The 22,785-nt window shown below is 36.2% G+C and overlaps 1 protein-coding gene across 1 annotated transcript; it reads left to right on the top strand.

Moving 5' to 3' along the window:
- Window positions 1-2,193: 2,193 nt before the first annotated feature.
- LOC137393706 (PR domain zinc finger protein 5-like) lies at window positions 2,194-22,778 on the top strand. Its single transcript, XM_068080368.1, has 9 exons — window positions 2,194-2,265; window positions 4,068-4,412; window positions 10,972-11,219; window positions 11,577-11,729; window positions 12,112-12,196; window positions 14,820-14,945; window positions 18,488-18,698; window positions 19,082-19,232; window positions 21,458-22,778. The coding sequence occupies exons 2-9, from the start codon at window positions 4,076-4,078 to the stop codon at window positions 22,577-22,579; spliced, it is 2,433 nt and encodes an 810-aa protein (XP_067936469.1). The 5' UTR covers window positions 2,194-2,265; window positions 4,068-4,075; the 3' UTR covers window positions 22,580-22,778.
- Window positions 22,779-22,785: the final 7 nt, after the last annotated feature.

Here is a 22,785-nt window from a genome sequence, read left to right as displayed (position 1 = left end):
ATCAGAAGCAACATGAGGATCAGTCAGACAGTATTGAGACAAAGATTTTACAGTATTAACTACCTTTGAGGTGAAAAAATCCATGACAAAAATTAAAAGATTGTACCGGTGCTTGAACTGGTATTTGTAAGCGCTGTCAGCTATTCTTTTAATGTGTTGAGAAGTATTCTTCTATTGTAATTGGAAAGATTGCAAAACGCGAGCATATGTATTGAAGGGAAATTATTATTCGAGATCGATTCTGTTACATTTTTGGTCCAAGAATATGTTGCATCAGTTTTGGCCATAGATATAGTAAACCCTAGATATAGGAATAATCAAAATATGTGAGGCCTTTAAATAGCATGACGCAACGTCATGGTGATGTGTAGAGTGAATCAGCTGATCTATTAATTCCTATTGACTTAGCACAAAAAACTGCTCAATTTTTCCATAGTTTGTACATCTGAGACTGCATATTTTATTGAAAAATATATAAAACTATATAATGACTTTGGATGAGAAAGGCAAGAATCTTACTCACATGGTAATGGATAATACCAATGATTTAGAAGCTTCTATATCATTGATAATACAAAGAGTGACAAAATAGAAATTAAACTAATAACAAACTAATGAATCAAATAATATTTAGAAGCAGTTAAGCTGGACCACGGTATTAAACACCCATTAGACATGACTGAAAATAACTAGATGAGATAGTTTTTGTCTAAGGTTGTTTGCACTAGATTCCTGCTTTGAAGCGGCATAGTGTATTCTGATTTTAATATAGCGGTTTACTATAGTTTTGAGTAGATTAGTGGCATACACTGTAGATGTGAAACCTTGATTGAGGTTATGTAATAAAACATATGTTATTGTCTGTGATGGTACTTGTTTAAAAATTATCTGTGTGATACCATAGCTCTCCATTTGTGAACGTAAGCACTTTTCGGCAGCAATACATATTCGACCTATCAATAGGGTTGCCGTCACCAATCCTCCTTTGTTTTCAACTGAGATTAAGGTTATGTCATCACTACTACTTCCAACAACTTCTACACCGGCCAAGAACTTGATACAGTCATCACATTTGAGTTAGAAAAAATTCCTCATCACCGAACTCCTCACCTTCACCTTCCTCAGCTTTTGTCACTTCCTTGTTCTTTCTAGCCAGAGAATGTTGGCCAGGAGTTGGCCAGTTTTTTCAGCCCTGCTCACATCCAGATCATTACAGTTAGCATTGGAACTCGGTATGATATCTGCTTTTTTGAGCAGTGCTCGAAGTGCAGATCTAAAGCACTGCACATCCGGGTTATTTTTATAGCCACCCTTAGATCGTATCGTGGAAAACAGAGTCTCAATGTGATCCTGGTTGATCTTAAATGTTAGGAAGTAGTTGATGTAAGGGTAGTTGCTGAAAAAATATTGAGCAATGCTATGTACAGATTTGGCTGCTGACTCAACACCAATGATGAAGGTTTTCCTATTATTTTCCAGTAGTAGCAGCTTTCCGCTTGGTGTTTTTAATTGGCATAGATAGCTTATGATATTGTTGAGAACTTCTTGTTTTGAGTTCAAGTTCTGTCTTATTATAGGCAATTCAGGATATACCTGGAGTGTTTTAGTCTCCTCTGATGACATTTCACTAAGAATTTGGTCTTATTGTTACGTTTATGACTTAAAAACTAGTATGACATGCATGCTTTCATTACTAAACTCATTGCTCAATTGATGGCTCTGATGCTGTGATGCGCATCACTGCGACGTAACGTCGTGAACAACAGCCAATTATATGCCTCACTTTTGCTCCATTGTAATGATAGCTATTCGCCAATCTAGTGTTTACTATAATTATCTACGGTTTTGGTTGATAAAACAATAATTACGAAAAATTAACAAATTCAACTGTCTTTACGCGGAGTTGTTTTACCTTGGATTAACGCTTGATACGTTGATAACTTTTAGACTGTGGATAATGCGCATTATAGCCAATATAGAATAGTTATGTACAGGTATTATGTACATGCGTCTCGTAGTGTGTGAATAACTTTATAAGACTCGCTAACATCCTGCCTGCGAGTGGTCGCAACAGAGCAAAGCTTGAACAAGTGATAGCAAAAACTGGTACTGAGTAAAAGTTTTAAAATACAAAATTGAAACACGGTCTACGTTGGTCGAGTTGAGTACAACTCTTTGTTCATTAAAATGTAATATTTTTATAATGCATTAAATGTAGGTACCGCTTAAGCTTGAGGGAGTTGTTTGATGTCGCCTACAAATTAGGTGCGTTCTTGTTTAGTGGGCGACTATAAATGTGTATCTAGCATACGCCAACATAATCAAGCCAAGATTTTTGCTTGTTTAGTTACTATTACCGCCTATACACTCGTTTGATACTAAAAAGTCTCAATTGTTTTCTTAGTTTCTATATTTGTAATTGTTTTTTTCTCTAATATTGTTTTGGTCCATTTAAGCAATTGACTTTATTATTTTGCTAGACATGCACCAAAATCAGCGTGTTTAAAAGTGGCTGTATGGTTAACTCTAACATTGTTGCCGACTGGGAAAGATTAAATCAATACCGAGACAATGTTTTCCAAGACAGAGCTTTTGTTGGTGCTAGAGGCTGTACGGACGCAGGTAAATACGCAGGTAAAAATAGTATAAGTATTTTATGTCGAAAAAAAATTGTTAGAAAAATATTAAAATAAATATTAAACAAAAATTTTACATAAATTTATCTCTGCTTTGTCAAGGAAATGGTCATTAATAAAGTAAGCTTTTCTACATATTCAAGCAATATTAAAAGGCTGATATAGAGAGCTAATGAGATGTGTTCAGTGTACTAAATTATGAAAATGTTTTGTTTTTATGTTGTCTGTCTACAGGCCTGCCAACCCAAAAGTGGGGCATTGCTTGAGATTTGGTTATAGCGCAATTGATGTATCAATGATAGTATATATAAAATTGTAGAAATTGGGGCAAAAATCTCACACATTTCTCACTCATTTTCTTCCTTTCTTTGGTGTGATTGCGTGAGTCTCACGCCCAATGCATGAGAGTTGGCAGGCCTATCTGTCTAGTTAATCTGCTTAGCAGACTCGTTCTTTTTGTGATACTAACTCATCTAGTTTAGTTTATTCTTTCTTTGATATTGATTATAATTTTAATTCAATATTTTAGTCATGTTTAGGTGGTTTTTATAAGTCGTAGTGAGTTTGTTTGCTTAATTGGCTTGTTGTAGCAGAAACTGATGTTAGCAGTGCTTACAATAAATTCTGTTTTACCTAACTATTTTTTCTGGGCGTTTGACTTCAATGTTATACTAAGCTTTGCATGCCTGTTGATTAATCCTATCTACAGACAGTAATGAGTTGAAGCTCGTGCTCCAAGACACCAACACATATTTATAATTATCCTCCCTTTTCTAAAGAACTTTTTTGTTTTTTTGTGTTGTTGCATTAGTGTTAGACAAAAAAGTATGAGGAAAGCAAAATATTGGATTATCTAAATCTGACTAGCCACTGCGGCTTATTTCACTGCAATACAAGGATCTGAAAATCTGTTAAAGGCCAAGAATAGTGCAAGCTGTATCAGCAGTCATGAAAAAAAAACAGTAGGTATTACATTGCCTAGCTTTCAAATCTACTGTACATAATGTTGGGTTGAGGAGACATTAGCCCAGCCTTCAAACGTACTGTACACAATGCTGGGTTGAGGCTACATTAGCCCAGCCTTCAAATCTACTGCGCACAATGCTGGGTTGAGGAGACATTAGCCCAGCCTTCAAATCTACTGCGCACAATGCTTGATTGCGAGAACACTACTTAGAGAAAAAGAGCTCAATATTCTAGCTATGCTAATAATAATTTTGTAGGCCGGTGCGCCTTACCAACTCGGTCCACTTTGTAAACTGGTGAGGACATGCAACAGACATCTTTGAGGATATTCTTGCTTCAGATAGTAACTTGTGAAACAGTTATTATCTGAAGCAAGGATAGTAACTGTTATATTCATTATTTTTATAGTACAATAAAAATAATGCCCTATTTTCTTATGTATGTAGTTGTATGTTATTTATATAGATCCAAAGATGGATGGAGATGGTGGTATCTCAAGTCAATTAAATCTGGATAACACAACAGAGCTATCAAATAAAGTATCATGTGGTCAACAGAGCTTTCTGCAACAGCTAAATTCACAAAACCAAAATGGAATTTATTCGCACACTCAAAACATCCTCACAAAGGAAGCTAGTCATTCTACTATTGAAGTCTACCAGAAGAATCCTCCACCTTATTCTGAATCTCAATATCAGCACCGTGAGTTGGATGGTTCCAAAAGAGTTGGGTTTGAAGTCTGCCGAGAAAAGCTAGAGCGCCTCAATAGTGGAGGGGGTGCTCATGCCGAGTTCAATGACAAATTAATATGTAAGTACAAAGCAGGCGTTCCTCTACACTAACATCATATTTTGTTCCTAAAAATTTAGTTTATTTTAGCCTCAGGCTTTTTATCCGCAATTATATGAGATTAATAATATTAAGAGGAAAGTGAAGAAACATGATATGCCCAAACAAGAACAATATATATACTCAAACCTCTATCTACCTAAAAGTTTGTATGAACCGCAGTGTTCATACACTACAGCCAAGTAATCTCCAAGATGCGCCGCTTGAAGATTTTCAAAGCGTTGCAGTTTTATAAAAGTAAAACTAAACAGACCAGTCAGTGAAAGTTAAATGAAAATGCTTAAAATAAAAAATAAGCTGAGGTTGTTTTCATTAGATCTTGTTTATGTTGGCCATGGTCTTTATCACCATCTATACCTCTGAATTTATACATTGCCAAGTCTGTATTTCCATATGTCTGTCTCTAAAGGTAAGTAACAATAAAATACCTCACTTTTACAGGTTATTCATTATTTTCGTTTTCACAAGCTGTTTAATTTTTTACATGTTTCTATACATTTAAAGAGTTATCATGAAATTTTGAGTTGAGTGAATTGCAGTGCGATTATCATATTTGTTTGGAGATATAAAAATTTTAATTATCAAAGCAGAGCTCTGAACGAATCCACATCATATGTATAGGATGGATTGTATAAGGTTTACTGCTGCCTTCCTGTGTCTGAGAATCGCATGCCTTTATTGTAAGTTAGAGTAGAACTATTTAGTTTCATCTATGAATAACTTTAATACGCTTTCGTGTAAAAGGAATAGTGGTGCAGGTGTACCCTCAGAATACGATTGCTTTGTCATATGATTTGTTCACCTTGCGAAGTCGAACATGACTATTTTTCTCTTCGCCTTACGAATTTCATTTTATCATACAAATCCAACAATATTTTCGCTCAAGTTCATCTTTTGCGGTCGGTGCGCTTATTACGTACGTCAAAATAGCATAGGCGCCGAAATGCTGTTCATCGAAAACATTTTCACAACGCTTGAAGGAGACACGATGACCGATTTCTCTCAGTTCAGCATTCCACATGAGACATTTTGTGAGAAGCGAGAGCAAATATTAATTTTTAGCCTTATACTCATATTGACTATAAACTCTTACATAAATGGAATTTGAGATCAATAAAAACGTCATAGGAAGGAAAAAAATGGTTTCCGTGACAACAAAGTTAGAGATAATAGATAAATACGAAAAAGGCGCCCATATTATTAAAATTGCCAAGAAATATGGCCGCAACCAATCGACAATTGCAACTATTATTAAAAACAAGAAAGCTATTAAAGAAAGCAAGGCTTCTGAGGGCATGACTATTTTTGCCAGTAAAAGGACTTCAATCCACGACGAGATGGAGAGGCTCCTTCTACTATGGATTAAAAAGAAGGAATTATGTGGCGATACTATCACGCAGTCAGCAATTTTGCAAAAGGTGACAGCCATATTTGATAATCTTGTGGAAGCTCAAAAAGATGGTGGTGGTGAAAAAACATCGCAACAAACTCCTTCCGAGTTCAAGGCTTCCAACGGTTGGTTCAAGCGATTTAAGACAAGAAATGGGATTCACTCAATCATTAGGCATGAAGAGGTCGCCAGTTCTGACAAGAAAGAAGCAGAAGGCCTCCTGAAGGAGTTTGACAAATTAATTTCCAATGAAGGCTGCATTCCTCAGAAAATTTTTAATTGTGATGAAACTGGTCTTTCTCGGGAGAAACTGCCTTGTTGTACATACATCACAACCGAAAAAAAGAACTTTATGGCCAATGAAGGACAGGCTTACCATTGCACTTTGTGACAATTTCAGTGGAGATTTGAAAATTAAGCCGCTCCTAGTTTACCACTGTAAAGATTTTTGTGCCTTCAAGGCGCACAATATCACGAAGGATAGGCTCGCAGTATTTTGGAAGTGGGTCGGTCCATAATCACTGTTGTAACATTTAGAGAGGTTTTTGTATGTAGTTGCTTACTGAAGTGTCCTTTAAACTTATTAAACGCTATATTCTGATAGAGCTTGAAATTCTCTATGAGATAATACATTGGTTATGTGCACAACTCGTCTAGTTTCTTCCAACATTTCAAAAATGTGTGTCACTCTCGCAACGTCACAGAATTGCGATTTTAAAAGCTATTTTAGCTACGGTATTTGAAAAACTCTAATTCATAATACACCTCAATGGTCTTGCTTAATTATTACGTTTAAAACACGCGTAGCTACAATAGAAACCATGTCGCATAGTGATAGATGTCAAGATGAAGGTGAATTACAAGTCTTAACATTTGTCACCGTAGCAACAGCTTCTTGTCACCGTTGCAACTCGTCTGAATTTGGAAGGGAATTAGTGTTATAGATTATGTTTTAATGCATATGGTTTATTGATATGATAAAATATAATGAAAGTATCAATTTAAACATAATTAACATAAAGTAAAAACTAACCTAACTAAAATCGAGAGTTTATATATACACATACCCTACAGGATGAAATTATTCGATGGATTTAATAATTCGTGTATTGTCAATTCCGTGAATTATTAAAACCAGCGAATTATTAAAATCCGCGAATAATTGTTTTTGTTACCACATGGGAAAATAACTACTACCTCAAATTAAAAACTAGCCGCTAGGCAGAGTTAGTAAACGTAGCTGAGTTCCACTCTTTTGAAATCACCGGGGCTTTGAGTTAAGCCCATTGCCAATGCATCACACTTGTTTACAAAAGTATTCAAGGTTGTCACAAGTTATTCGGCACGGGGTCATCATCGCAAAAATCTCTCCTACAGTTCTGTACGTTGAAAAAACTCATAACTTACCACAAGTTGTTGATTCACCAAAGGCTTACAATCGATGAATATTTATGAAAACCTCTGGATTCAGTCAAAAATTTATAGCTTAGCATGATCGACAAAAATTTCCTAGGTAAATAGAAACCTAAACACGTGGTATACGCACGTTAAGGTTTTACCCTATTGCTAGCCGCTTTCACGAATTAATTTATTCGCGAATGTGTTCATCCGCGAATAATTTCATCATCACAGATGATTACAGTGAATCTAGCTAAAAAATTAGAGAGGAAAGAGCACCTGAAGAAGTGCTGTTAGCTTTAGTTTTTTAAACAAACATTTTTAATTTTAGGCGTTTAATTTATTGATATGAACTGATACATGAAAACAGTACTGTGCTATACATGTATAATGTATATCCTTATCCTTTTTGCGTTTGTATAACCATTAAATGTGTAATCATGTTTTGCCGGCAGGCCTGTTTTCTACTACGTAACTACAAATCATCGTATGTAACTCATATATAACTAGCCACTCGACAATTGACGCATCTCCAATTATTTTCCAGAACTTGCCAAAGCTCTGGCCTTTAGAGTATGAAAACATACAAACTTCTGTATGTATTGTTAGATACATTCTTGTGAACATTTCATACAAGACAAACTACAACCTTCTCTGGATCTTTTTATCAGCTAGCTAGCAGTTGTTTGCATTGCACCAGTATTTACATTGCACCAGCAATCATCATGCTCGATAAGTGATCAAGAGGGCAATTTTCTACATTGCACCAAATGACTTGTTTTCATCGAGCATTCTCTTCACCAGCAGGAAAGCTTCGTCTTCCTGACCATTTTCGCTTGTCATTACCCAAAAGTGGTAAAATCTTTCCTTCAAATCCAGTAGCAAAGATGAAGTTGCGATCTCTTCAAAACGAGGGACAAGATACGACAACTTCTCTAAAGGTCCAAACACACTAGGCGATTTTATTGCGTGGGTCATAAGGAGTGCGGAGATATCACTGGCATGTGCTTAAACACACTTGAGCGATTCACCAGCAAAGGATAATGGCACGCTCACAAACTGCCAATGAAATTCTGTATAATTAGTTTCTTCGATGTTGTTAATAAATTTAGGTAAGTCAATATGGTGCCGTCTAGGCAAGGATGTAAGCAACTTCTGCTTTTGTTATTAGGCATATTTCACTTTCCCGAATTGTGCACTACAAAAGACATATGAAAAAACTATTCTAGTGTTTTTACCAGTGATATTTTTATGACTTTTATATATATAGTTTACTTAATAGTAGTTTTTTTTATATTTAATATATTAAATATGGGCCATTCTCAAGATGGTCAACATGCGCAATGATTGACTCCAAATGTTGGTTTTCAACTGGGTTTTTTATAATTTTTGTGTGTTGTCGTACAGGACTGGGAGTGCTTTTATTGAATTTATGAACAATTCAGTGTTCGTTCTGATGATGTTTCAATCGTAACAAAGTAGCAAAATGTTGCTGCTGTACGTTGGTGAACATCGATAAGAAGTAATTACCTGCCATAAAAATGTATTCTGGGGAAAATCCAACCAATTGAAATGCATCTCGCTCGCGATAAAGTTGTGATAGAGAATGACTAGCGTTATCTCTCTACAACACGAGCGGGTCCTAGCGCAGATTAGCGCCACGCAGCGCTATATCGCGCTAAATATCGCCTAGTGTATTTTCACCTTTAGCCTGCTAATAAAATTCTACTTCATTACGTATTAAATTTATTTTCAAGTATACAGTAACATAAATAACATTAATACGTTTTTTGCCTACTCTCTGCTCTATTCGCTACATGACAGTACATGTACCAGCTCACGTCACTCCAAAGGTATGTGCAGTAAATAAAAGTTCATTTTTCCTTTCGATGGGCAAATGTGTGTGAGGCCACTTTTGAGAACTGCATCATTCGGCTTTTTTTGTCAAATTAGGTTGAAAAGGTTTTAATCAGGTCGGCTAAAAGTTATAATGAAAATGAAGCCAGAAACTGATACGTGATAACATATTTGTGATAAAAAGTTGAAATTGAGTAAAATAGTTAAAGGTTGACTTGCAACAACATTCACATTACAGTTATTTGGTATCAAAAGATTCACCATGTCTTACTCCGTTGTGTGGTAGGTGCCAAATATGTGGAAATGTGATTACAAGCTCTTAAAAGCTCAAAAACGAACAGTTAATCGCCGCCATCACGAAACCGCTGTAGATTGGAATCCCTCTCCAGAACGGCTCAAATGGGACGTAGTTGAACACGATGTGCTTCTGTTTATACTTTCATACAACCTCATTCTTCGAAATATTTTCACAAATATGCCTCACGCATTCAATTAAACCATGTCTATTGTCCTAACGCGTCTATTTCATCATCATTATAATGCTGTCACTTTGAGCACTGATATCTCAAAACCTACCGTAAAAACTCATTTAATTTTTTAACCTTACCTCGAAGGAGTGCATATCATCCTCTGATAAACATGAAGAGTCTGTTGGTCACCTGTGATAGTCGAAAAATTCTGCAGAAATTGTTCATGCCATTTTGTAGTAAGCATGGGTCACATGATCAGATTACGACTAGATGATTAGACCAAGCTGAAACTGTAAAGTAGCGATCATCTATATTTGATACGGGCTTTTCGGTAGAACCCGAAGTATTTGTCATAAACTAGTGCTGCGGGATGTTCTTTTATTAACCTTTTATTTCACAGGAAAACATCATGCGTCAAAACCATAACCACATTGAGTTGAGTATGTCATCAAAATAAAGGGACTCCAGCCTATGGCGTTTTCGTGCTGACTGTGATTAGCTGTCTGTTTTTTTAGCTTTTAAGGGCTTATAATCGCATTTCCACACATTTTGCACCTACAACACAACAGAGTAAAACATGGTGAACCTTTTGATACCAAATACCTGTAATGTGAATTTTGTTTCTAGTCACTCTTTAACAATGATAATAAAACCTAGCTTCAAGAGTGTGTTTAGTAAGCTTATTTAAAGGAAATTCAAAGTTTAAGTTGTACGTACGTCTGTCTTGAAGGTAAGAACTCTTTACTGTACGTAACGCGCGTATAGCACATTGCAACGTTACATTTTATTGCAGAAAATGACTAATAAACATACTAAAGTTACTGTAAGTAATTATAGTTAATAAGGTTAACATACTATTTTGTTACTAATTTTTAATATGTACACATCTTGTATGAAATTTCGATTTTCACCAGGGGATGTCTGCATTTTATAATTACTATGGTTTTTATACCCTTCCATATAATTTTTTCACCATACAATGCCAACCCTGGAATGGATTGAAATCATATCCTAGGGGTGCACTGTAATTGGAAACCCAACTGTAGACCTTATGCACCACCGATGGCAGGTCGTTAGAAAGATGGCTGTCTGTTCATAGTGGAAGATAGCTCTGCTGCAGAAACGGTGTTGACTGTTAAAGTCTGTATACTCACTTTTCTCTTTATGATGGATGTGCGGCTGTGTGAAATTCAAACAAAATTTATCATGAACAGAAGAAATTGTTTTACATAGTACTTGGTAAATTTGAACAAATTACCACAAAGCCTTCTTCTGATGACTCATTGCTTCAATCCATGGCTGTTTCTTCCTATTCTAGCTTGTGTCCAACTTACCAGTACAGCGGGTTTCCCTCATGTTCATAATAAAGGTAGCAGAGATGTTCTAGGTTATTCCTTTATTACAGGGTGCGAGGAATGTGGTACCAGTAAACCGTCCGATTGTACCGAGCATCCGCCTTCAGTCATAGCAGACAGCCCTCCAATCAGTAGAGCTCGTCAGACTCTACCTCCGTACTTTGAGATCATTGCTCTTCCGGCTGGTGCCCACTCAGTGGTGACCCAGAGGAGGTTGAAAAAGCACACAAGGTTTGGGCCGCTTGTTGGGCTGATCACCTCTCAGCCACCCAATCTCGGTTGTCAGCATATATTCAAGGTCAGAGCTGTAGAAATGTTGAATTTAGCATCCCTTTTCTGCTTTTGCGTACCCATTGGGCAGGCTTATTCATTTTTGATTTTCAGTTTCATGCTCTATTATTTAGCATTATTATTATACAGATTTAGGGGCGGCTGTAGTTGAGGTCTCATTTTAACTCTAGCAGAATAGGAATAAACCTATGTATGGCAGGCTCACAACTAGACTTATAAACATGTTGCATCGGCAGAGACCAAACTGTGGGAAGTGTTGCTAGAGTTATGCTTGTATGAAATTTTGTAACAATAGTCTCTAGAATAAAGGAAGGAAGATGTCAATATAAAACTTATCTTTGTTTTTATCTGATATATTCTGTAGATTTTTGGTGCGAATGGTACATTCACATATGTAGATACGCTGAGTGAAGACTCATCTAATTGGATGAGATTTGTGCAACCCGCACAAACAGCGGCCGAACAAAACCTTGTTGCTTATCAGCATAATGGACACATCTATTTCTCCTCCAAATGTGTGAGTTGTCTGCACTACCAGTGCTATATTTCATATCAAGATTTTTCTCCTCTTTTTTACTTGGTTTATTCGCTGAGCTTTATGAAAGATAAAAAAATGCATGTAACCTTAGATTGATTTGCTTCAAGTAAAATTTTGTTTTGCAAAGTTTTTCAAAGTTGCGAGCGCTACATTTGATGCTCTAGTCACTTTATTATATTATATGGCTTTGATTTTTCAACTGGTCTTCATTTTTTGGCAATTAGTTGTTTGTCTTGTTGGCATAATCTTCCTGCCCGAGGTGATCCATGAATCCGCAGGTCTGTGCGGCAACTGATAGTATAGACTATCTATCAGTTGCCGCTGTTCTCAAGCTGCTGAAGTATTTTTACTTTTATTACAGATGATTGCAGCAGGAAGTGAGTTAAAGGTGGGGTTCTCAAGTAGTTACGCGCGGCTGATGGGGGTGCTGACTCTGTCTGAGCAAGGTGAGACAACCCTTTATACAGAGTAGTAGTTGAATAACAGTTACAGAGTAGTAGTAGTAGAATAACAGTTAGTTACAGAGTAGTAGTAGATTAACAGTTAGTTACAGAGTAGTAGTTGAATAATAGTTAGTTACAGAGTAGTAGTTGAATAGCAGTTAGTTACAGAGTAGTAGTTGAATAGCAGTTAGTTACAGAGTAGTAGTTGAATAGCAGTTAGTTACAGGGTAGTAGTTGTATAACAGTTAATTACAGAGAAGTAGTAGAATAACAGTTAGTTACAGAGTAGTTGTTGAATAATAGTTAGTTACAGAGTAGTAGTAGTAGAACTAGAAATTCCCCTATCATACAGCCCACGACCAAAGTGATATTGGAAAAAAGAAAAGGTACTGCTGGTTGAAAAATGCAATATTAGCAGTCAAATGGCACTGCAGTGCAATAGGATAACTGCAATGGTAGCTGTAATGTACTGGGTGTGGTTGTTATTATGTACAACAAACAGCAATAATGAAAGGAAAGGATTATATGTTTATATCTCTTCCCCTGCAATAGGAGAAATGCAATATTAGAAGTAAAATTGCAAGCTGCTGTGTAATATACACAGTTTGAAAGTTGGTTGTGTTGAATGTAGAATGGTTTTGACAGTGATCTGTAACCAAAATGAAGAAATGGGTCATGATCACAGAAACCATGGTTAAGTCGAGTGTGTGAGATTTAGAGTTATCTACACTAGCAGGAGGACAAAATTCTCAGTTATTTGCAAAAAATTTGATTCAAGCTTAATTACAGCTGATTTTATGGACAATAAACTGAATGCATGTTTACCATTAGTGCGAAAACAGTTCTGAAAAAAACTGGTGTTAAAGTTTGAGAAACGAAAACCAATGCACAATTTTGTTTACATTTCAAAACGTCACAGCAACCAATATCAAGATGTTGTGATATTCATCTAGATTTTTGTATTTATAACCAAAATATTATGCTGAATTTAAAAATCTAAACAGATTTTAGTTGGCTGTCATAGAAGTATGTAGCTGTATATCTATAAGAAAATGTAGGCCTCATACTTAATTTTGCAGATATTAAAAATGGCTTGGCAATACCGCGATATTGGGCACAGCCATAATATCATCATTCAAATCTTTAGAAAAATAATAACAGTAACATAGGGCACACCATCGGCCACTATATACTTTGATCTTACAAATTCGAATGATTATTCTTGTAATTAAATCTTATAATAATCTTATAAAATCGAATAATTATTCTTATAATTAAATATTTTTGCAAGATATTAAAGACGGCTTGGCAGTACCACGATATTGGGCACAGCCGTAGTACTATCAACAAAATCTTTAAAAAAAATAATAACAGTAACATATTGCACACCATCGGTCACTATATACTTCGATCTTGTAAATTCGAATGATTATTCTTATAATTAAGTATTGTAATAATCTTATAAGAATCGTTAGAAAAATATGATTGTCATTTTCTTTACTGTCACTGCTTTGGACATCAGTTGGAATACCAAAGTACTTATTATAAGTGTCCAAAATGTCAGAGTTACTTTTGATATCACCAAAAAAGAAACGATTACTTTTCAGTGCTTCTAGGTTAATTACAGAAACCTTTGGCAATTGGACAATGCCATAGACTGGTGAAATGTGCACATTTTTCTCGTGAAATGCGTTCTGACTTATGGTTCTACTATCTGTTGCACGGCTTTATCAGCGTTATCGGCGTTTTGTTGACCGGTCTTAATTTTGATTAAAGAAAGCTTGTCAGGTTCTAATGGCGATTTTAGGCCAAATTAATCTGTCTAGTTATGTATTATCCAATCAGATGGGTAACTTTTAGGATATTGCCTCAACTTTTCAAAGACTTAGTAACATATTTAAATAGGTTTATATGTGTTTTGTATCATTATTATACTTAAACAATTCCACACAATAATGGTTAAATTTTTGATGAGATTTTGGTACAAGGGTTTGGGTACGGCCATTGATGAATAATTTTTTCAGAGTAATTTTTCGGGGGTTGTGTGCGCATATGCATTTATCATAAAGCTCCCAAACAGTTAGTTACAGAGTAGTAGTAGAATAACAGTTAGTTACAGGGTAGTAGTTGAATAATAGTTAGTTACAGAGTAGCAGTTGAATAACAGTTAGTTACAGAGTAATTGTTGAATAATAGTTAGTTACAGAGTAGTAGTTGAATAATAGGTAGTTACAGGGTAGTAGTAGAATAACAGTTAGTTACAGAGTAGTAGTTGTATAACAGTTAGTTACAGAGTAGTAGTTGAATAACAGTTAGTTACAGAGTAGTAGTTGAATAACAGTTAGTTACAGAGTAGCAGTTGAATAACAGTTAGTTACAGAGTAATTGTTGAATAATAGTTAGTTACAGAGTAGTAGTTGAATAATAGGTAGTTACAGGGTAGTAGTAGAATAACAGTTAGTTACAGAGTAGTAGTTGTATAACAGTTAGTTACAGAGTAGTAGTTGAATAACAGTTAGTTACAGAGTAGTAGTTGAATAACAGTTAGTTACAGAGTAGTAGTTGAATAACAGTTAGTTACAGAGTAGTAGTTGCATAACAGTGTGACTGATTGTATACTTTACAGTTTCACCAGAAGTGCCAAAGAAGGTCATTTTTAAGGATGGATTTCCATGTGAATCGTGTGGCTGTACCTTTGTTGATTTTGAAGAACTTGACAGTCACTTTTGTCCAGGTGAAGTAGGAAAGCAAGGTGGGTGTCCAATCGTTGCTGTTAATAGTTAATAGCTGCTCACTAATATTGCAATGTAAATATATTTTTCAGTTTCAATTCTGTTCAATGTCTGTGTATTGTTAACTAACATTGTGGTCTTGGAGCTGCATGTTAGGGTTTTAGTTGCTTCCTACTTGGTACTATTGTCATGTGTTTTGTTATAGCTTTAGCTCTGTCATATTGGCTAGTATTGTAATGTCTTGTTATAGCCTTAGCTCTGTCATATTGGCTAGTATTGTAGTGTTTTGTTATAGATTTAGCTCTGTCACATAGGTTAGTATTGTAGTGTCTTGTTATAGCCTTAGCTCTGTCACATTGGCTAGTATTGTAGTGTCTTGTTATAGCCTTAGCTCTGTCACATGGATTAGTATTGTAGTGTTTTGTTATAGCCTTAGCTCTGTCATATTGGCTAGTATTGTAGTGTCTTGTTATAGCCTTAGCTCTGTCACATTGGCTAGTATTGTAGTGTCTTGTTATAGCCTTAGCTCTGTCACATTGGCTAGTATTGTAATGCCTTGTTATAGCCTTAGCTCTGTCATATTGGCTAGTATTTTAGTGTTTTGTTATAGCCTTAGCTCTGTTGTATTGCCTCATATTGTAGCACAATGAATCCACAGTTAACCTTTCAACTTATGTTTTCAGCATCGACCTAATGTTCTAATTGTTTCAACTTGATAGCAAAATCGCTGAAGAAATGCCCAGAGTTTCCATTTCTGCTAGTTTGTACTTTGAAGCAGACAGCACCTCACATCATCAGCATTGTACATTCAAAACCATAGAAATTGTCATAACATGACTTGTAATGTTTGCCGTTTGATAGTTTTATGGCGGCTATAGAATCTGATGCAAATACTAAATTGCTGGTAATTTTAGTTTTATCGTTTTGGTTACTTAGTCCCATCTGAAAGTATTCTGCACGATACCAACGGTTGTGCGAAACTTGGACTGAATTTCGATTGTGCCTGAAATAATTCTAAAGCATAAATATGGTTCTAGTTTTTGTTGGGATCTGTCCAAACACTCCTAAAACAGATGCCCTCTATTACTCTATTAGATGACTCAGGCTATAGCCTGTGAATACGTTATACATTAAGATTATATTGAGATGAGGTAGCCATTCACTGAAAATGCAGTGTGCTCAAAGGTTTTGTTTCGTGCATTTTAGTATGGTGAGAGACTATATATGAGCACTTTGACATAGCAGGGCACGTGTTTCCTCTAGCAGTTTCATTTTAAAAATCAGTCTGTCTCTTACTAAGGTTTTTTCTTTTGCCATCAAACACATGGCACCATAGATTATGAGAACCAATGGCTTCTTTGTATAGTGCACTTGCACCCTCATGATACGATTACCCTGATATGATTTTTTCACCTTACGCAGTGGAACATGATGATTTCTTTACTTCGTCATACAAATCTTTTTTCATCATACGAATTTAACCAAATTTCCATCCCAGTTCAAACTTGACAGTCGGTGTGCTTATTATGTATGTCAACATAACCGAGACGCCAAAACGTTTGCCGAAAATATTTTCGCAACGCCTGAGAGTCATGATGGCTGATTTCTCCGAGTTCAGCAATTCTTTGGTGTAAAATAAGAATGTTTTCCCTTTAAAACCTGTAGCAAAGTTGGAGTTGCGGTCCCTTCATACCATAGGTCTAGTGACCAAACAACTGTCCTTAACTTGCTAACAAAAATCCACTTCTTTACGAAAACAGCATCGTTCGATTTTTCCTACCAAATTAGGTTGAAAAATGTTTTCAACAGGTTCATTCAAAGTTAACGCAAAAGTGAAAACAGAAACTGATAAGTGATAAAATTTTAGTGATAGAAAGTTGAAATTTAGTAAAATAGTTAAAATTACATACTAAAGCTTAACTTCAAGTGTGTGTTTAATAAGCTAAAATTATTTGGGGTGAATTCAAAGTTTATGTTATTCGTAAGTCTGTATTGAAGACATAGACTTATTAACTATACTTTAATATAGTTAATAGGTCTATGCTTGAAGGTAAGAACTCTCTACGGAACATTGTAATGTTATATTTTATTGCAGATCATAATCACTAAATACAATAAAGTTACTGGAGGTAACTATAGTTACTAAGGTTAACATACTATGTATTTTGTTACTAATCTTTAATATGTTCAACACTTATATAAAATTTTGACGATTTTTACCAGGGGTTTTTTGCATTATATAGTTACCATGGTTTCTATACCCCTACATACGATTGTTTACATACCATATTTTTTGCCAACCCTGCGACGGATCAGAATCGTATCCTGAGGATGCACTGTAGTTGTCTATTATATTGTATCGTGAGGGTGCACTGTAGTTGTCTATTATATTGTAACCTGAGGGTGCACTGTAGTTGTCTATTATATTGTAACCTGAGGGTGCACTGTAGTTGTCTATTATATTGTATCCTGAGGGTGCACTGTAGTTGTCTATTATATTGTATCCTGAGGGTGCACTGTAGTTGTCTATTATATTGTATCCTGAGGGTGCACTGTAGTTGTCTATTATATTGTATCCTGAAGGTGCACTGTAGTTGTCTATTATATTGTATCCTGAGGGTGCACTGTAGTTGTCTATTATATTGTATCCTGAGGATGCACTGTAGTTGTCTATTATATTGTAACCTGAGGGTGCACTGTAGTTGTCTATTATATTGTATCCTGAGGATGCACTGTAGTTGTCTATTATATTGTAACCTGAGGGTGCACTGTAGTTGTCTATTATATTGTATCCTGAGGATGCACTGTAGTTGTCTATTATATTGTATCCTGAGGATGCACTGTAGTTGTCTATTATATTGTATCCTGAGGGTGCACTGTAGTTGTCTATTATATTGTATCCTGAGGGTGCACTGTAGTTGTCTATTATATTGTATCCTGAGGGTGCACTGTAGTTGTCTATTATATTGTATCCTGAGGATGCACTGTAGTTGTCTATTATATTGTATCCTGAGGATGCACTGTAGTTGTCTATTATATTGTATCCTGAGAGTGCACTCTAGTTGTCTATTATATTGTATCCTGAGGATGCACTGTAGTTGTCTATTATATTGTATCCTGAGGGTGCACTGTAGTTGTCTATTATATTGTATCCTGAGAGTGCACTGTAGTTGTCTATTATATTGTATCCTGAGGGTGCACTGTGGTTGTCTATTATATTGTATCGTGAGGGTACACTGTAGTTGTCTATTATATTGTTTCGCAGTTTTAAATGAACATTAGTATTGATTGCTAGTCTAATTTTTTGAAAGAAGTTCTTAATTTTTTATTAAAGTTATATTTATGAAAAAAAACTTGAGAAGGTAATTTTAATTCTCAAGTGGCAGATAATTTCTGATGAGGTCTCATGGTTTTTTAGATGGCGGGGTTGAGTTCCAAATAGCAAGTTGTGACAAATATCTGTAGTTACTTCCCGTTTACATTCAATCTCAAGGTCATTCGTTTCATTGTAGAATCTTTTGTGTAATAGATTCTGTTTGAAATTGTCCTTACTTTTATACAGACACAGTGAGCAAAGGCAGACGAACAAGAAACAAACGAAAAGGGAAGCCTCAAAAGCTCGGCTCAGTTCCTAAAGCCAAGGCCCTTCCTGGAGATTCTAAGAGGAGTAAACTGGAGAGGCCAAAGGTTTCTGTACTCAAGCGGTACTCGCGCGGTCAGGCGGATGCTGTCAAATGTCATCAGTGTGAGCTTGCCTTCGCTAACCAGATAAGGTAACGGCTGGCAGCATCCTTAGCAGCACTTTTCATGGTTCAGGAGAACATTAGCTATGCGTTCTCCAAGACTTATCATAAATAGGAATCCAGCAGTCTCGTGCACCGTGAGAGATCACCATGTGTAGTAACGATGGGCACAATAATTCTTTGATATGGAAAGACAACTGAATGACACAGCGGTAGCACGCATGGCTTTTAATTAGACCGTCCAGGTTTGATTCTTGTATGGTGCAATCTTTTTTCTTAACGCTCGTAGCGTAGCTTCAGACAGAAGAACAAGGCTTCTATTATTGAAAAGGTTCTTCAATGTTTTTGTCTCGCATAGTATATAAAAATTATTTCTAGCTCAGCTTTACAAGATTGACCTATGTCTACTGTAGGCTGGAGAAGCACCTGTATGTACACACAGGTGAGCATCCATACAAGTGTAACCTTTCAACGTGTCCAAAGACATTTAATTCCAAGTTTAAGCTCGACCGACACACTTTGACTCACGGAACGAGGGACTTCACATGCTCCCACTGTGGAAAGGTAATCACTTGTGTAACTGTTTTCTATTTAGCATCCAAATACGCAGTCTGTTCTATCACCCAGTAGGCATACAAATTCAGTGGTTTTTACCTATTACATGCTCATGCTGTTATGTTGGGGACATTGCAAGCAAAAGAACAAAGAAGGCCCTCTGCTGTTTAATGTGTAATTGCTTTAAGCTAGTGGATAGGTCATGATCGCAATGGGGTCCCAAAAGATTGCAAGAGGTCTTTCACATTCACGTATGTATATATTCGTGTATATCGCCGAACCTCTATTTGACCGCCACCTCTATTTGACCACCACTATAGGAGAATAGTTGACAAAAAGAGCACCACCTTTTAACTGAATGCCACCTCCATTTGACCGCCATTTTGACAATCTTTGATCTTTATGAACTCATAATATCAAGTGATCAGTAAAAAAAGTGTCCACAAAATCGTATTAATAATGAATCGTTTACATTAATAACAATCAATTGTTTTCTCGCTCAACTTCAAATCTTTTCGCTTTTTTCCGTTTAAACTCTAAAAGCATCACCATAGAAATAATTAATAACTGTCTCAGGCTAATACTAGTTTCTAGTTTAACGCAGTCTTGATAATTCGAAGTACATATATAAAAAATGGTTTAAATTTACGATGCTAGATGAACTTTAAAAACAACAAAATAGAAATAATTACTGTCTCAGGCTAATAGTAGCTCTTTGTTTACCGCGATTTTAATACTTCGCAGAACATGCATATCAAAACGGTTTGCAAGTTTTGGGCCAAAGGTTACGTTTAGTGAGCAAACTTTTACGCGCTGAGTTTGTGCTAAATGCAACATGTAAAAGTTTTGTTCCGCCAACAAAATTTTTGGACACCAATATTGACTAGTTCAGCAGCGCAGAAGAAGATTTGAGACCTGAAGATATTGTGGAAGGTGTTGGACAACTAGAAGATGTTCGTTCCATCAAAAGAAACAATCAGAGCGCGGCTATCCGAGCAAATGATGCAAATATTTTTGCTTTAAAAAAACATTAATTTTTGTTTTTGCATGTAAAAAAGTATGATTCATTTATGTCGCTGGTTCATGAATACATATTTGTAGCATTTGATAGATGATCATTATATAACTTATAAATTTGCAGATCTATAGCATATCATCTGATAGCATCATTGGGGTTATCTAAACTTGGCTTACAATGGATCGAACCTCATAACTTTTCTTTTAGTGCACATCAAAAGCCAGTTGTGCTCCAAACTATAGCAAACATATCAATGAGTGCAATAAGCTTTTATGCAACATTGTTGAATATCAATACTGTATAAAAATATGCTTTCAAGTTTAGAATGAAATAAAAAATTGAAAGCTTTAACAAATTGCAAAGCAAGGCACCGGCTATTATAATATCATCGCAGATTAATTGCAAGCAATAGATAACAACTGGTAGAAATATCTCTCGGCTTTCCAACGTATATTTTATTAAGAGATCTTTGACAAGTTAGAGGTAAGTTAGCAGATTTATTGCATCCAAAAGCTTTAATATCACTCCACAGGTAAAAGAGGGCAGAATATAGGCGACGGTCATTTCACTCGAAAAGGGGCTAAATTTACTTTCTCACAATTATGACGAGCCATTTGAAAATTCACCGCCAGCCTCTATCTGAGTGAGCGCGGCCTCCAATTGACCGCCACTAGAGAGGAAGAGTTGAAAAATAAACTGCCATGGCGTTCAATTAGAGGTTTCACAGTATATACGGTAGTTCCTCTTTTGCACAAGAATTATTCATTTGGAACTAAGCTGAGAAATTTTTCAAATCATATAAGAAAGTTTAAACTGATGTACATTTTTGATTAATAGTGTCAATTACTCGGAGCACGCTATTACTGATAATGCTTGCTACAAATATTATCAGAGTTCACCAGGCCACTTGATGTTTTCTATCATCAGGGCTCTGGCCTTTACAATTCGCTCTAAAAGACGCTTTTATGCATATTACAACTATAAAAGAATACAATTTTTATTGATTTTTGCATTTGAAATTTTTCTAGTGACTAGATATTAATTATTTTAATACGCTTGAAAGGATCTGTTTGAGATAGAAAACACCTGTTGAGTATTCCATTCATTAAAGAAGGTTTTATAACCGCTCTCGTCCGCTTAAAGAGCTCTGTTCTCATCCGTTTATAGAGCTTTTTCTTTTCTCTGTTCATAAAGCTTTGCTCTTGTCTGTTCTCAGAGCTTCGCAAGGAAGGACAACCTGAAAGCACACGTCATAATCCATGATGGTGACAGGCAACTGTTTCACTGTGAGCAAAAGCAGTGTGGGAAGGTGTACAGCAGTAAGGTATCATTCAAGGCCCATGTAGCACTTCACAAGGTCGAGGAGGGCTCGTTAGAGTGCTATATATGTCACCGGCTGTATGACAACTCGCAGTCACTCTCTTTACATATTAAAGTGCATGCTGGCTCCTACAAGACAAAGGGTCTTATGGAGAAGAAATACAAATGTAGCACTTGTGACAAACGTTTCTTCGCTTCCAAGGATCGCGATCGACACATGCTGACCCACACCAAAGAAAAGAATTTTGAATGCAGTATTTGTCTGATGAAGTTCTCTCGCTCGGATCACCTCAAGCGACACAAAGTCAAGGTGCACCCAAATGGACAAAAGAAGGCACTCAAATCGACACGAGTCGGTTTAAAGCGGGAAAAAGAGGACCTCTCCGAGTTGTCAGCTACAGAGTTCACGAGATCCATTCAGCAGATTCTCGCTGAAACAAACCTGCCAATGGAAGGAACTGCTGTGACCAGCCTCAGCTCTGCTGCCGAACTTGTGCCAAGTGCTGCCAGTCAGATGGCACCCATATCAAACAATAACCTCTGCCATCGACCGATTCAACCTGATCCACGCACGCAAGCTAATAACTTTCTCCATATTCTTCCGACTTCGTCTAGTCAAACCAACAAACAGACAATTCCTAATTGGCAGCCACAAGGAACTGATGCTGGAAATATGAGGTACGTTTTTTCTGGAGACTCTGTTGCTCAGCCTGAGAATGGCATGGCAAGGTACTATATTACTGGTGATACAATACGCATGCCATCTGAAGGTCAAGTTACCTTCCTTCTTCCCTCCGAGACTAGTCAGGCCAACAGCACTAACATTGACCCGCTGCCACGGCAGTCTAGCTTGATGATGGAAAGCAGTCAGACTTTACCAAGTGACAGCTTGTCTAATGATTTCACAGCTGACGGAATGAAGGTCTTATCTGGACTTACTCCTATATTTCTTAACCCGGATGGTACGACTACCGACACAGACCTCATACCCATAGTCTACCAAGCAAACCCTCACTAAGCCGTGCTTTTGTCTTGTCTTAAACCAGCAAAACAAAATTGAAAGCCTTCACTATTTTTGTTTTTTGTATTGAATTTATATTTATTTAAAAACCTTTGTTGATCGTCTACATGCCCAATCGTTATAGTTTTCATTCTGGTAACATATTGTGCAGTTGCTGGATATATGTTTTATTTAAGTAGTTATGGGTTTCCTATAAAACATGG

The sequence above is a fragment of the Watersipora subatra genome, chromosome 4 (assembly GCF_963576615.1).
Source record: "Watersipora subatra chromosome 4, tzWatSuba1.1, whole genome shotgun sequence".
Taxonomy (NCBI): Eukaryota; Metazoa; Bryozoa; class Gymnolaemata; order Cheilostomatida; family Watersiporidae; genus Watersipora; species Watersipora subatra.
Note: the sequence above shows the minus strand (reverse complement) of the source record. Positions and strands in the feature narration are given on the sequence as shown.